We start from the raw sequence: 15,640 nt of genomic DNA, 5'->3' as shown, positions 1-15,640 counted from the left end.
TAGATCACAGTGGGGGCATGTGTGGGGCATGAGCTTCTGGTGGTTTAAACTTGCTCCTGAGAGCAACTGTGAGATTTGGAGAGAGGGAACCCACTTGGGCTCCTAGAGCGCCACCTCCTGGAAAACAGCCCCACTTGGTACCATGTAGTTAGGACCCCGTGCGTTATTAGCTGGAATAGATTTAGAGCTCCTTAGGGAGTTGGAGCAGGGCCTCGACGGCGATTCCCAGCGTTTCTGAACTGTCCAACCTGGAGGGCTCCAGGCAACCGGCCCTGCCGGGGGCGTGCCCCAGCAGGCTCGGGTGCGGCCGCCCCGGAAATGACGTGATGCCTCGCTGGCCGTGCGGAAGTGGAGATGGCGGGGCTGTACGTGAAACCGGGTGAGCGCGGCGGGTGGGCTGGGGCGCTGGGTCTACCGCCGGTCCAGGCTGGGGGCGGTTACCGCGCGGGGTGCGGACCCTCTGTCGCCCCCAGGCTCGCTTCACACGTCCTCTCACCTTCGCAGGCAACAAGGAGCGCGGCTGGAACGACCCGCCGCAATTCTCATACGGGCTGCAGACCCAGGCTGGCGGACCCAAGCGCACGCCGCTCACCAAGAGGGTCGCCGCTCCCCAGGATGGATCCCCCAGAGGTGCGTGGGGGCCCTGTGCGCCGTGACCCGCCGAGAATGGGCGGTGCCAGGAATAAGCTTGTACCATGGGCCTTTTTTGCTCTCTGAGGACTTCCTGAGGAGAGAGGTTGGAGCCCCAGAAAGGGGGCCAGTTCTGGCCCTTTTCCGAGCCTCTTACCTGTTGCCCAGGTAAATAATTGGTACGTTGGTCTCAAAAGAATCTCTCTGGGCTTTCGCCCTAGGTGATCTCATCCAGACCTACGGTTTTTAATATAGTTTTTAATTCCCAAATTATTTTCAAATCCTATTTCCAACCTGGATCTTTTCTCAGAACCCCATCGTGGTATACCCATTTGTCTGTTCTTCCTCGTCACTTGACTGTATGATAAGCATCTCAGACTTAACGTGTTATTCACTTAATCAGTATCATCTACTGAGCATCTACTGTGTTTGAAGGCAAACTAAACAGCAGTGAACAAGACAAAAAGTTTTGTTTTCTTGGAGTCCACACTATCGCTTTGGAGATAGATGAAATGGTGGTAAGGGCTTTGCAGAGAAATAAAACAGGGTGATGTGAGAGTGACTGGGTAACTAAGGTATCCGAGGGGCTGACACTTAAGCTGAAATCTGAATGATTAAAAGCTAGCCACACAAAGATCAGGTGCAAGAGTATTCAGGGCATTGGAAACAGCTACTGCAGGAGCCCTGAGATAAGTTTGGCAAATTCAGAGACTGAAGGAATATCTGATGACTAGAGCACAGTGGGCTAGGGATAGAGATTAAGATCTGAGAAGTAGGCAGGGGGCCAGATCATAGTGGGTTTTTGTAAACCAGGATAAGGAGTTTGTATTTTAATCTACGTAAAGCGGAAGCCATTGAAAAATTTAAAGTAGAGGAGGGCATCCTTTCCCCCTGAGCATTTCCCGTGCCAATAGGTGGATCTGTGGCCCTGAAAAGGGAGCTCAGATTCAGCTCTTTTCACTCCTCTCTTATCCACACCCGTAACATTGCAGAGTTATAATATAAATCAGAGTTTCTTAACCTTAGCACTAATGGCATTTTGGGCCAGATAATTCTTTTTTGTGAGAGACTGTCCCATACATTGTAAGATGTCTGCAGCATCCCTGGCCTCTACTCACTAGATGTCAGTAGCACCCACCCAGTTGTGATAGCCAAAAGTGTCTCCAGACACTTGTCCTGGGGGCAAAATCTCCCCAGGTTGAGAAACACTGACTTATATCTTTAAAAAGATTACTGTGTCTACTGTGTGGAAAATAGATTTTAGGGAAGAAGTGGAAAGATAAATTCAGAGGCTATTTTGCTAACGTAGGTAAGATGTAATGATGATTTGGACAAGGGTGGGAGTACTAGAGGTGGTAGGAATTGGATGGATATAGCATATGTTATGGAGAAAGTCAGGAATGAGTAGGTGTAGTAGGTGAGGTGAAGGAAGAAGCAATGTAACACACATTTTTTCACTTGAGGAACTGGATGGTGTTGTTCATTGATATGGGATAACTGGGTTTTGGTGGGTGAGGAAAAAAGCAAGCTTTCTGTCTTGGCCATGTTAAATTTGGGCTGCTACTCTGGGGAGAGGTCTAGGCCAGAATTACAGAAATGTGCCACTGTCACATGGATGGTATTTGATGTCATGGGCTTGAATAAAGAGTGTGTGTGGATAGAGGCCTAAAGAGGATCCAAGACAGAGCCCTAAGGTGCTCTAGCATTTCAAGGTTGAATAGGGAAGGAATTAGCAAATGAGATTGAGAAAGAGTAAAAGAAGTAAGAAGAAAGTAAAATTTACTCTGGGAGAGATTAAAATCTTGATTCAACCCTGATGAATGCTGCTGAGAGGTTAAATAAAATGAAGAAAAGGGACTACTTGATTTGACAAACATAGCAATCACTACTGACCCTAACAAAAGCAGTCAGGAGTGATGAGAGCAGAAACCCAGCAGGAATGGGCTGAGGAGAGAATGTGAAAAGTAGAGAGAAACTGTAGTCAGCTCACTGAAGAAATTCTCCTGTAAAGCAGAGATGAGAAATAGGCCAGTGCCTGAGGATGCAGCGTGAGGTAAGGGATGGTTCTGTATGCTGATGGGATGTTTTAGTAGAGAGGGAGAACTGATGGCACAGGAGAAAAGGGATAACTGCAGGAGGGAAGCCTAGAGGAGGCAAGAGAGGAGGGGATGCAGAGTACAGCTGGAGAGATGGCCTCTGATAGGAACAGGAACCTTTCATCTATTAGAGGAGAAAGGAAAGCAGCCACAGATGCAAGTGGGTTAGTAGAACTGGTGGTGAGAAGATGAGAGTGTTCCTGTTCAATGACCTTTATTTTCTCAGTGAAATATGAGGTAGGGTCAGAAGTACAGAGACAGCAGGGAAAGGAAAATAAAAGAAGGTAGAAAAGTTTAGAGGAGATAAGATGTGAAAATAGTTGTTCTGAAGAGTGGAAAAATGAGGCAAAGTATATGATTTCCAGGCAATGTTGGATGCCTTTTAAAATCCGTAGCTATGAATTTAAAGGGAGTGAGTTTAATGCACCTCAAAAATCTGAGTAGCTGAGCTGGAAGGGTATGAGCGGTGGTCATTGTTGCTGAGAACAAGGCAGAGGGGGATGGGAGGCTGAGGTAGGGTAGAAAAAATGGTTATTGGAGGTGAGAAGGTCAAATTGACACACCAAATTAGATGAATTATCATCCATGCGGATATTGATACCTAAAAGTAATTTTTGAATTTTCTCCTCCAGTTTTCTCATTTTCCATAGTGATTCCACCATCCCATCATTAAAGTCAGAAACCAAGAGTCATCCTTGGCTTCTCTCTCCTTCACCCCATCCTGTTCCATCAAGATCTGTTCTGCCTCCTCCTAAATATATCTCAGACCACTCCATTTCCCCTCATCTACTCTTTCACTCTAGTCCATGCCAGCATTCTCTTTCCTGGACTATTGTTAACCTGCCCTCCTCTACCTATTCTCATCAACTTTTCACAGACCATACAGAGTGAACGTCATAAAAAACAAGTTTAGTGATATCAGTCCCTGCTTTTATAAACCTGCAGTGGCTTCCTGTTACCACTAATGGAGTAATGGCTCAAGATTAAACTCCTCCAAAGCCCTGCAGGGTCTGGACCCCTGCTTACCTCTCCAGTGAAAGCTCATACTACTTTCTTCAGTGTTAATCATTTCCAGCCACATAGGCCTTGTTTCTGTTCCTTGAACAAGTCAGGACTTTTTCCACCTCTTGGGCCCTTCCCTTACCTCTGCCCTAGTACATAGTTCCTTCAACTCTTTATGGCTGCATCTATCTCATCCAGGTTCTTAACTTTGTGAGCACTTTTTGCTACACACTAATGTAGCAGCTGTACCTATATTCTTACTTAATCATCATTGCAACCCTGTGAAATAAGTACTATTCCTATAATATCCCCATTTTACAGAAGAGGAACCCAAGCTCAGAGGTTAAAGGTAATTTGCCATATGTCACATAGTGTGTGAGCTGGGATAAACTTAGATATCATCTTATAAGGCCTTCCTTGAACACTCAGGCTAGGTAGGTCCCTCTACTATTCCTCTTTATCACATCATCCATTTTATTTCTTTGTACCTATTTAAGCCATGTTTGCTTGATCTTGCTTTACCTTTTCAGTCCCCACCTCAGAGACATCTCCTGGGGCCCCCCCAATGGGGCCTCCACCTCTGTCAAGTAAGGCTTCCAGACCCCCATTTGTGGGGAGTTGTCCTCCCTCCAGCATGGAGCCCACAAATTTCCCAGTCGTTGAGTCTGAAATTCTGCTGGAAGATGTACTGAAACCTTTGGAACGGGCATTGGAGGATTGCCGTGGCCACACAAAGGTAAGTGAAAGCTCCCATCAACAGCCAGATGCAGGTATGACTCTCAAAGGTAGACCCTCTGACCCTATAAGCAATGGCTCTTAATCCTTTCTGAGTTATGAACCCCTTCAGAATTTGCTAAGGACTTCCTAGAAAAATGAACACAGGATTTAGGAGGGTTCACAAGCCTCAGAAGAGGCTTATAGGAACAAGAATTGAATTCAGCTCCCATTAGTGACAATAACAGCCTGATCTACATACCTCTAGGCCATTGAGAATAGACCCTGCTGATATTATGCTTAGGGAGGGGAAAAAAACCCCAACAACAACCCCTTTTTTTATTGATAATGTTTCCTAAGTTCTCTGGAGGCAAGGGATCTGAGGAGTCTTGAAAGTAGCAGAGGGGCTTCCCTGATGACACAGTGGTTAAGAATCCACCTGCCAATGCAGGGGACATGGGTTCAAGCCCTGGTCCGGGAAGATCCCACATGCTGCAGAGCAACTAAGCCCGTGCACCACAACTACTGAGCCTGCGCTCTAGAGCCCGTGCTCTGCAACAAGAGAAGCCACCACAATGAGAAGCCCATGCACAGCAACGAAGACCCAATGCAGCCAAAAATAAATAAGTTTATAAAAAAAAAAGTAGCAGAGTGATCTTCACCTCTTTGGTCCTTAGTTTCCTTATTTGTAAAGCAGCACTATAGAATTAATTTCTGAGCATATGAGAAACTCCAGAAATTTAAAAATTCTAGCCATAATGCATTTTTCTTGAGAGGAGATCCATAGATTTCATCAGATTCTTAGTGGGGCCTCTAATCTTTGCGTAAAGAACCATAACTCTAAGATTAGAGTGTAAAGTTCCTGGGCCAGACAAAGCAGGTGCTTCCTATGTGGTGCTCCTTTCCCTGCCCCTGTTGGGCTGGCAGCACTGACTTGGAGGGGGCTTCTGTCTCTCAGAAGCAGGTATGTGATGACATCAGCCGACGCCTGGCTCTGCTGCAGGAACAGTGGGCTGGAGGGAAGCTGTCAATGCCTGTAAAGAAGAGGATGGCTCTGCTGGTGCAAGGTGTGGCTGGGTCCCTTGGTATAGCCCAAGTCCCTCATCCTGCCATGGTTGTCCAAGTTGGACTAGGTGCTGAGATTTTGACTGGTTGGGAGGGGAGGAGTTGCAGCTATGTTTTTTGCTCCAGGTTTCTTGCTCAGCCCCTCTCTCTCCTCAGAGCTTTCAAGCCACCAGTGGGATGCAGCAGATGACATCCACCGCTCACTCATGGTTGACCATGTGACTGAGGTCAGTCAGTGGATGGTGGGAGTTAAAAGATTAATTGCGGAAAAGAGGAGTCTGTCTTCAGAGGAGGAGGCCAATGAAGAGAAATCTGTAGCCACAGCTGAGCAGAACCAGACCATGCCAGGCATCCAACATGATCCTTAATCCTATGGGTTCCCCAGCCTCACCTCACACCATCTCTTATGCCTTGGCATGGGAGGCCTTCCCTAACTTGGCTCCCTTTTACCACTTGGGAGACTGTCTGCCCCGTTGGGGTGTTTGGCCTGACCCATCTCTGGGGGAAGAGGTCCCTCCTGGACCACAGGGAGGCCACTTGTTACCCACACCGTATGCATTTCAATAAAACATCTCAATGTGGTGGGACCTGGGTAGGAGAGATGAACCCTTCCTATGCCAGACTGGTTCCCTCTGGTGTTCTTAACTGCCTTGCTCGCTGTGCACCGTGCACACCTCTGTTCTTCCTCTGTTCATCATGAATGGCCTTGCTAGGCGTGAGCAGATTACTGCCTGCCACTTTCACCCAAATTAGACAGAAACATACATCCCTTGCTGGGCTGAGTAACCCTGTGTTTGGATGATTTGTTTCAGTATGGGAACAGAGGCTCAAATAGCATGGGAAGATTTTTTTCCCTCAAAAAAAGGAGACTGACCTATTTGCACTGCATCACCCTTGAGGTATGCAAGTGCTACAGAGATTAGAACCTAGCTGTATAAATTGAAGGTGAAAAAGACCAGATTGCTGACATATGGGATCATGATTTTTTTTTTTCAGGGGATGGGGAGAGTAGGATTATGACTCTTTATCTGACTCACCAAATAAGCTTCTGCCTCTGTTTGGGTCCTAAGGTCTTCTAATGCTTTGAGGACAACAGAACCAGGTGGAAGGGGCCAGGAGGCTCATATCATGCTGTGAAAAGGGAGAGTACAGGTTTCCAGTGTTGGAATATGGTTGGTACTTACAGGTGGGAGGCAGAAAAGGTATGGGGAGAGACAAAAGAAGGCTATAGGCTGGGGCAGTGCCTCTTTTCTCCTGCTTTGGAAAAGCTAAGGAGGGACTGGTAGAGAGGCCTGATTCCAGGAAGCTGCTTCCTGGAAAGGCTGGAACAGCCCTTGGCAGGGGTCAGGCTATTGCTGTTTATGGTTTGACAGCTCCTATGGCCTGCCCCCAAAGCCTGCCTCAGGCTCTAAGTGCTGCTGGAAGTGGGCCCAGTGGGAGCTGGGAAGGAACCTGGGACCTCTGATCCTAACCAGGTTTGCTGGGACCCTTAGCTTTATGGCTGAGATGGGAAGATCAGCATTGAGGAGAACACTGGAGCCAAGGCATTTCTTTGAATGTTTACTAAGCAGTCAGACAGTGACATTCTCCATCCCCCAGCCCCAGCCTCAGCCTGAGCCAAGGGCCAGGGGTTGGGAGGAGTGCCTACAGACCAAAGAGTAGTAGAACTAAGGGCTTGGCAAGTTGCCCATTCCTATCCCCGGTCTAGCTGCCTCAGAGCTAAGGGAGGCCCAGAACCACCATGTCACCCCCTTCTGGATTAGATGAGGCCAGCTGGCCTTTGGATACCCCAGAAAAAGGAGGTAGCAGCAGCAGTGTGAGGGATTCCTCTTACTCCACACACAGGGTCACCTTCACTGGATTAGATGTCCATTTCAAACTGTGCGTCATCTGGAGAGAGAAAAGGCAGGAGGACTGGTTGCTGGGCTGGGGTCTGCAGGTTCAGCGTCAGTGAAGGAGCCCCTCTCAGAATCGAACCCCCACTCTACTTAACTGGGGCATTTGGGCTCAAAGCCATTTTTTAATTTTAGGGTCTGCTTTCCTTACCAGGTATCTCTTCCTCTGTCTCCTTCTGCTTCTTCCGCTCCTCGAGCCTGGAGGGTGGGGCTGTTGGAGGAGTTGTGACCCCTGGAATCTGAGGGAGGCAGCGGGGGGGCGTCTGGGCAATGGGTGAGTTCTTGCACTCCAGCAGGAACTTTCGGTCGTAGATGATCCTGGTGCCTGTCAAGGGGTAGGGGCTAGGTAAGAGGCAGGAGCTTGGGTACAGAGCTGTGTGGGACCCCAGACACAGGCCTTTTAGGGACCAAGGGGTCACATCTTCCCATTTTTTAAAGGGCTACTGCTCTGCAGCCCAGCCAGGATCTCAGCTGACTAGCTTTCACAGCACTTAAAAGTCTCCTGGGCCTACCCAAGATGTGTCTAAGCACCACAGAGCAAGTGGGGCATCCCAGCTGGTTTAGGCAGGGGCTTTTAGTTTAGGAGAGCTTCAGGTCTTGGCTGTAGGAGGAGCACCAAACTTGGAGCTCAGGTACTTCAGGAGGCTCCTGTCCTGCTCTGCTGGCTCTGGAACTTCATTGCTTTGGTTCACAAGGGAGGGCCTAGCTCTCCAGCCTCAGTTGGATGAGGAAGCCAAGAGCAGATAAGAAGGCTGGTGCTGCCACCTGGGCTCTGATATCCTGCAGGGAGGAGCGGTGTTCCTCCTGTGAAATACAGGGACACACTGTTCTTACCCTGACCCCTCCCAAGTCCTGTCAGGCTCAGCTCAGCCTAGAGGAACTTGGCCCCGATCATGTCCTCCGAAGGCCCTACCCTGTTCTCACCCCTCCCCTTCGCCTCCGTGGCAGGAACCCCTGAGCAGGCATGATCTCAGGCTGCTACACCAGTCAGCCAGTAGTCAAGCCAGCCAGCGCAGAGACCCGAAGCTCCTGCCCCCAACTGCCAGAGTCCTGCATTTGCAGCTTTGCAAGACCCGGTTGCTTCCTGCTGAAGCCACACACAGTTGGGGCCTCGGCTCCTGCTCCCAGGCGGCAAAGTCAGGAGGGCCGGGTGAGCAAGGAGCCCAGAACCCAGGCCATAGTGATGATTTCTGCCCAGTCACTCGGAAACTAGGCACAAGGCCGTGTTGCATCACTTTGAGAATTTAGGGAACTGGGCTTCGGCTCCAAGCACTCACTCCTGTCAAAGCTACAACCTGCAGAGGGGCCTGCAGGCAAGTCCAGGCTCGCACCTCCCCACCCACGTCCCGCGACACGCACACGTTGGCCTGGCCGCTGACCTCCGGGAGTAGTGGTGTATAGTGTGCCCCCCAGCGTGGTGCTGTAGCAGTCAGGCAGCCAGTCCCTGCCCCCAGGAATCGGGCAGCTGGTGGGTGTGGACATAGCGCGGGCGGGACGAGCAGGAAGGCAAGCGGCTGGTGCTAGTGTTGAGGACGCGGGGCGCAGCCGAGTCTGAGTCGGACTCAGTTGACCACGTGCGGCCGCAGCAACACCACCAGGACAACGTCAAGCCGGGGGCAGGCCGGCCGTCAATCAACCCGATGATCCCGCCCTACCCTCGCGGGAGGAAGCACCAAACTCAGCGAAAGTTGGAAGGAGTTCCAGGAGCCGCACCGGCCTCCAGTTCCTCCTGGCCCCAAATTGGCCAGCCTTCCTATGCCTATGAGCGAGGCAGCTACTCAGCTATTTACTGTTTATAGCGGGCGCTGGGGACAGGTGAGGTATGGCGCACGTTATTGCCATATATTAATTCATCCATTCCTCTCAACAGTTTTGGACAGTAAAGCACTGTTATTAGCCACATTTTACAGGTGAGGATACCAAAGTCCAGAAAGGTTAAGTCATGGTTCAAAGTCACGGATTTTGTAGGAGGGGGAGCTGGGATTCATACCTCAGTGTGTCTGATTCGAGCATGTGCCCCTAGGCACAGCTGTATAATGCCTCCCATTAATCAATTTCAGTACAGGGTGAAAAGTGCCTTGAAGGCCTGGTGCACAGCCATCAGAGTAGGTCAGGGAGGGAGAGTGGGCTTTCTGGAATAAGTGATACCTGGACTGATTAAAGGATGAATAAAGGTTGGAAGATAGGAGAGTCCAGTTCTTTGATCTCTCTGTCACAGCTAACCTCAGGAAACTAAGGAAGGACTGGGGGCTGGTAAGGAGGGCTTGGTCTTTAGCCTTCTGGAAAGTAAGATCAGAGAGTCTGGCCTTTAAAGAGAAGATTTTTTGATGTAGGCACAGTGATATGAAAGGAGGCAGGAGAGAGGTGGTGGGAGAGTAAGTACTAAGTTTAGTCCTGTATACACAAAAAATCTCGACTTGACCCAGTTGTCTGCTGTTTGGCTTCCTAAGAATCACTATACCCTCAGCAATGCCACCCCACCACCAATTAATTGTAGACCACCTGACTTCATGCATTTATCAGTATTACTTCAGCACTGGCTTCATCAGATTTCCCCTCAGCTCTGATTTCTTGACTCATTTAAAAAAAGACTACAAGTCATTGCTTCTCAAACTTTAATGTGCACATAAAGCACCTGCAGATTTTGTTAAAATGAGGATTCGGATACAGTAGGTGGGACTTGAAATTCTGGGTTTTTAATAAAATCCCAGGTGATGCAGACCCTTAGGTCTGCATGTCCTCAGAATCACATTTCAGGTAGCAAGGATATGTATACTTTATTGTTCCAAAAAGTTTTTTGAGCCTCTTACAAAGTGGTGTATGCCTAAATAAAGTGTCTTAGCAATGAAGTGCTGGAGGGTAAGGCTTGGGATCAGATTGTGGAGGAACCATCTATGACAACTCAACTTTTAAGCAAGGTAAGTAGTCTAGTGAGGGGAGTGGGAGATGGGGTGGAGGACAGTGAGACTGGAGGTGCAGACTCCAGCCTAGTGAAATAGGGTAGGCAAAAAGGCAGTTGCTGCGAGGATGGAGAGAAGTGGAGGGGATACAGATACACAGAGAAGGAAGGGTAAGTGACTGATTTAAGGGTGGGGTGGGAGAGGAGATAAGCCAGGATAATTCCCAATCTTCTGACTTGAGAGTCTTGGTAGCTAGTAGTACCACCTAATATAATAGGGAAAACAAGGGGAGGAGCATATCTTATATTGGGGAATATATAATGTGTGTGGAATGTTCAGATGGAGAAGCACAGTAAGAAGCCAGATATACAGGTCTGAAGCTACAGAGGGAGAACTCTGGGCAAGTGATTCAGATTTGCGTGGAGTAAAATCCAAGAATGTGGGATGAGATTACCTGGGGAGAAGATACACCAAAAGAAGAGACCTGAGCATATCAACATTTATTTAAGGGGTAGTGGAGGAAGAGGATTTCACTGAAGGAGACTGAGAAAGACCAGTGAGAGTAGAACTAGAAGTGTCAAAGGTTTTCAAGAAGGATCAGTGTGGAAGTGATCCTTCTATTAATCTTTATTATAAAACAACAGCAGCAGTTACAGACTTATAGCAGTCTTACTACTGTAAGAGTACTACTAGAAGGTTACTTTTTTTTGAGACACTGTGTGCTATAAGGGCTGGGGAACTAGAGAATAGGCAGTTGGTTTTAGAGAGAAAACCAGATTCATCATCCATTCAACCAGGATGAAGGACGAAGAGTTTAAATCAGAGGTTTTTCAACACTGATTGCCCATTAGAGTATAGAAGCTTCCAAAAAGGAAAAAAAAACTTATGCTCACGTCCCAACCCCAGAGATCTGATTAAACCTGTAGGGGAATACCAGGTCTCTGCCACCAGGCAAATTACTTTGAACTCACATCAGTACCATTAAGATAAAACAGGAAGAGGTGAAAAGTAGTCACAAAATAGGTTTGCAATCTGAGCACTAGATTCACAATCTTGTTTTCCAAATTAGGTCTTCAAGCCCAAGCTCCTGCCCTTTTTTGGAGGTGGTCTTAACACACTCAAGTTTCTCTCACCCATTTCCTACAGGAGAGAGTGAAGGTAAAGTAACCTGTCAAATAACACTGACACATGGTGACAAATCTTTGAGGAATAGAAAATGCAGCATTATCAGAGTCCCTCACCCCAGGACAGGGTCCACTGGGAAGACGTCACAACCATCCACAATTCTTAGTAGAAGAGCTCTAGGGCTAGTTAGAGAACAAGATGTTCAGAAGCTGTTTTCCTACAGTTTGTTTGCCTCTTCCTGGGTTTACAATGTGGTACAAAGGTCTTAAACAGTTGGACAGAACCATGTATACTACTTGTACTCCTCTATTTGGCTTGAAACTCTAATATGACCAGCCTTTCCCCTTCTAAAAGCTACCTCAAACTAAGGATGGTACCCTCCTGTACTAACTTTGACATTGGAAAGAGGACTTGGCCAGAATCTGTAAGATGGAAACTACAGTTCCAAGTCCTGAGATTTCTTACCTCTGGTTAGGAGAGGCCACCATTGGCTGTCCAACTCTCTTCTTCGGTCTCGTTAGTTGAGGTGATGAGATTTCCCCTTTGAGAGCAGGGACTGAAGGAAGCAGACTGGCCTATAAAAGGGCAAGTCAGCACACTGTAGCCACAATAGGTTTAAAGGGTCTTAAAAACATCAAGAATTTTATTGGTGGTGGTATTTCATTACATTGAACACTACTTGAAATAAGTGGGTCCAGAAACCTTGATGATACAGTTTTGTTCCTTGAATGAGCTGTTATTCTCATAGGGCTTGATCTATGCCTCAGCAGGATGTTTCTTTTCTTTTCCTTTTTTTTTTTTTCAGCAGGATGTTTCTTAATGAGTTGAGGGCTCACTATGGGTGTGCAAGGTTTTCTTCTGCCTCCACTAAATTCCCAAAATCAATAATGGCTCTCACAACAGCAGATTTTTGATTCCATGTAAGAACAAATGGTAGGGGCCCTCAAATCTCAGCAATGTACTGGCTTCTAGTAGTCCCATACCATACATTCTCATTCACAAGACAAGAGAATCTGTTAGAACTAGGAGACCCTTTTGAGTTCATTTACATTGTTTCATTTACAGATGATGAATGTGAAGCCCAGAGATGAGAAATGATTTGCCTATGGTCATATAGCTTAAAGTGGCAGTAATGAAAACAGAATTTAGGTTTCTGACTCTTGTTCCACTCTACCCGTTCTGCCTCCCCACAAATCCCTTGTATATTCTGAAAGTAATTAAGTTCTTACCTGAGCTAGGTTTAATCCAAGGTTCAGGTTGGTAAAATAGCAGTAAAGTAATGCCAGGAAGAGGCAAGACAGAGGAAGAGATTAGCAGGCAAAATGGAGTGGGGAGTAGGTTACTGGGATTCAAATAGAAAGAAAAGAAGGCAGTGGTGGTAAGAGGGCAGGAAGTAGAGTATCCTAAATAACTGCTACAAACTGCACAGCTCGTTTTTTCCTAATCCTTCTAGGGGTTTCTCATAATTGCGTCCTCTTCTTATGGGTTCTAGTTCCTGATCTGAGATAAAATTTCTCATTCTGTTGTCCTCAAGGTGTAGAAGATATTGGAAGAGCTCTTCCAATAATTCAAGTGTACTTTAAATAGTTAAGATAGAACAAAACTCACTTTTTGTCCCACTGAATAATTTACTTAATATTATCTCTCTCTAGTATATGTTTCATCAAGAGTAGTTTCATTCATTTCACTAATATTAGGTGATTTTTTTGGTTATTAGTGGTAAGTGGAAACAGCAAGATATGTAGGTGATCCCAGGGGTCCTTTGGTCCCCTCAAGGGGGTCTCTTGAGACTACTTGATGTGGTTATTAAGCATTACAAAGGCAGCAGCTTCAATACCAGTGATAATTTCCAAATCCATTCAAAACAGAAAATAAGAAATGAGCTTACAGAAGCACTCTCATATGTAAAATGATATGGAAGACAAACCAACCAGGTATGTCTAACACAGAACAAACATGGTGTGTCTCATCTAGTGGCAGCTCTAGGAGCAAGGGAGAGAAGATTAAGAACTTCTGTTGGTAGGAGAATAGAAAAGTGCTTCTGGTATGGTCCTGCCCCTAGTTATTATCTTTCTGTGCATCCTTCTTTGCCTTAATGTGTGTTTTGGCTCCTCTATCACCTCAAACATTTTCTTGTTTTCTTTTTTAGCTCGCTTTTATCTAAGACCAGGTAATTCAACCATATTAAAACATGAACAGTCAAGTTGATGACTGTTCTTTTCATTGGGCTAGTTTTTTCTTCTCTACTGCATCAGATTCTTGGCATAGCCTATAGTTTGGCCAAAGCACTCCATTCCAGTGTTCATGAGTTCAGCCTGTTGACCATATTGGCTCTTCATGGAACTAAGCCCAGAATTAGTCACATATTTATAGACATTATTCAGCTGATTCAACAATACAACAAAATTAAAGGAGTCACCCCCACCCCCTCCTATGTCCCAACCCAAATAAAACTTAAACACCTATAACCAATATAATCTTTAGATTAAAAAGTCAGGAAGCACAAAAGGAATCTGAAGGATGATTTGGGTGTCCCTAAGTTTTTTCAGTGTCATCTGACTGAAAGCCTGTTGTTCTTATTGACATACTCATGATCCACAAAGAGCTAAACCTTTTAATGGCCTATCTGCTAAAGTCAGATAAGACACATTGCAGGGGCTTGAAACATTCTCACTTTTAAAATGATACAGAAGAGAACAAAAGAACAAGGAATGTTTAACACAGAATAAGTATACAACTAGTCTTAAAAGTGCTTTTTCAAGGCAGGCTAAGAATGGACTCTAAAGTGTAAAATGTGAGAAGCCTATCACAAATATGGTATTAACAACCTGGTTCAGTATGATTGTGGATTGGGTAGTACCTGCATGACCACTGAAAGGATCACACCCCACTTCTAAACACTGTTCATCTTTTTATTGAATATTCTGGTAAATATTTCACATTAATACAGGCCACATTAAGTAGAGCCACTATATGACAAGAAATTTACTCAACCTTTTCATTTTAAGTATGTAAACAATTGTACATGTATTTACCACCCTAAAAGGTTGAAACATGTAATCATCTAATTCTCTTCTGCATACAAATCGCATTCAGTATGTTTAGCCCAAAGCACTAATTTCAAAATGGCTAAACTAACCAGAGAACATAATCAGATGGATAGGAAATCACTTTGTTCATATACAATGGGCAATCAAATTTCCATTGCTAAAGCCTCAGAGAATATTTCTTAGGCACATTAAAAAAAATCCCCAGGGTTCTTCCAAGGTCAAAAGTTTCTCAAACAAGGCTAAAGAGTAAGACCTTCTAACTTAGTTGACATATTTGAGATGCATGTTTCCAATATGAGGTGCCCACGTGCCAGGCCAAATCTGAAAAGGGGGAGGAAAAATTGGAATTTCTAATTAGGAATCTTTAGACATTTACAAAATGAATATATAAATGCAATGGTAATTCACTGTTTCTGCCTAGGAAGAATACACATACATGAGATAAAATGTTAAGTAGCATCATCTTGATATTGAAAAACTTAATTCAGTTCAAGGTAGTCAGATGTCATGATTTTTGATATTCAGAACTTGCACTACCCAAAGAATTAAAAGAATGACATCATAAATCTGAAAAATAAAAGAGCATTAAGTCCATTTTACCTGCTGGGCATCAGTGCATTCAGTTGAATTTTGAATAACTTTTATCATAGGGTTCCAAGCAGGATCTGGGTTGTGAAGTCCATTAAACAGAGGGCCTCCTGGAACATCAGCAAGCTGAGGATGGGAGGGTATTATGGTGCCTCCATACATGGAAATTGGTAGACCCTAAAACAGCAGAAAGGTGTAATCATGAAGTGATTGTAAATGATGATTCCACAATACCAGCATAGATTCTTATTTCCCTTCATTCAAAGAACTCCAGAGTATCCTGTAAGTATAGCAACACTGTACAGTCTTGGGAAACCAAAAGTGGTTATTTGTGTCAGCAACATTTTTCAATGAGAACAGAAAAACAAAACAAAACAACTAAATCCAATATCAAATCATCAGGAAATTCCCAATACTTGATGGACACATATAATACCCTCAACTTTCCATATTTAGGATTTACTAATAAGCTTCTGCCAAGAAAAGGGGAATTCTACATGATTGCTTGCAGCCACAATCTGGCTTTATGGCAGCCTGGAAGCTCTCAGAGGAGACAAGAGGGCAATGGGGAGCTC

At 45.7% G+C, this 15,640-nt stretch overlaps 2 protein-coding genes across 14 annotated transcripts in view; one reads left to right on the top strand and one right to left on the bottom strand.

Annotated features, from left to right (window-relative positions):
- The first annotated feature begins 333 nt into the window (after positions 1 to 333).
- Positions 334 to 6,125, top strand: SRA1 (steroid receptor RNA activator 1). Its single transcript, XM_082651932.1, has 5 exons — positions 334 to 379; positions 505 to 630; positions 4,259 to 4,464; positions 5,401 to 5,509; positions 5,664 to 6,125. Exons 1-5 carry the CDS (start codon positions 355 to 357, stop codon positions 5,873 to 5,875), a joined length of 678 nt encoding a protein of 225 aa, XP_082508058.1. The 5' UTR covers positions 334 to 354; the 3' UTR covers positions 5,876 to 6,125.
- A 1,041-nt stretch (positions 6,126 to 7,166) lies between these two features.
- Positions 7,167 to 15,640, bottom strand: part of LOC309820214 (ankyrin repeat and KH domain-containing protein 1) — a gene marked incomplete at its 3' end in the record, with an annotated part of 121,485 nt that continues 113,011 nt past the window's right edge. For 4 of the 13 annotated variants that reach the window (XM_082650840.1, XM_082650846.1, XM_082650848.1 and 1 more), the window contains exons 34-37: positions 15,078 to 15,242; positions 11,893 to 12,002; positions 7,554 to 7,727; positions 7,167 to 7,397 (exon numbers count right to left, since the gene is read on the bottom strand). In XM_082650840.1, coding sequence (XP_082506966.1) covers position 7,397; positions 7,554 to 7,727; positions 11,893 to 12,002; positions 15,078 to 15,242 — 450 coding nt within the window. Of the gene's footprint in view, positions 7,398 to 7,553; positions 7,728 to 11,892; positions 12,003 to 14,334; positions 14,799 to 15,077; positions 15,243 to 15,640 lie in introns of those variants that run through there. The other 9 variants (XM_082650843.1, XM_082650853.1, XM_082650849.1 and 6 more) reach the window with 3 other exon arrangements.

This window comes from Grampus griseus (genome assembly GCF_964374135.1).
Source record: "Grampus griseus genome assembly, chromosome: 3".
NCBI classification, from domain to species: Eukaryota; Metazoa; Chordata; class Mammalia; order Artiodactyla; family Delphinidae; genus Grampus; species Grampus griseus.
This window is presented reverse-complemented; position numbering and strand designations above follow the sequence as displayed.

Coding starts and splice junctions, on each gene's coding strand:
- SRA1 (XM_082651932.1), top strand. CDS start 355: ATGGCGGGGCTGTACGTGAAACCGG. Junction 380..504: donor GGGGCTGTACGTGAAACCGG/GTGAGCGCGGCG, acceptor TCACCTTCGCAG/GCAACAAGGAGCGCGGCTGG. Junction 631..4,258: donor CCAGGATGGATCCCCCAGAG/GTGCGTGGGGGC, acceptor TTACCTTTTCAG/TCCCCACCTCAGAGACATCT.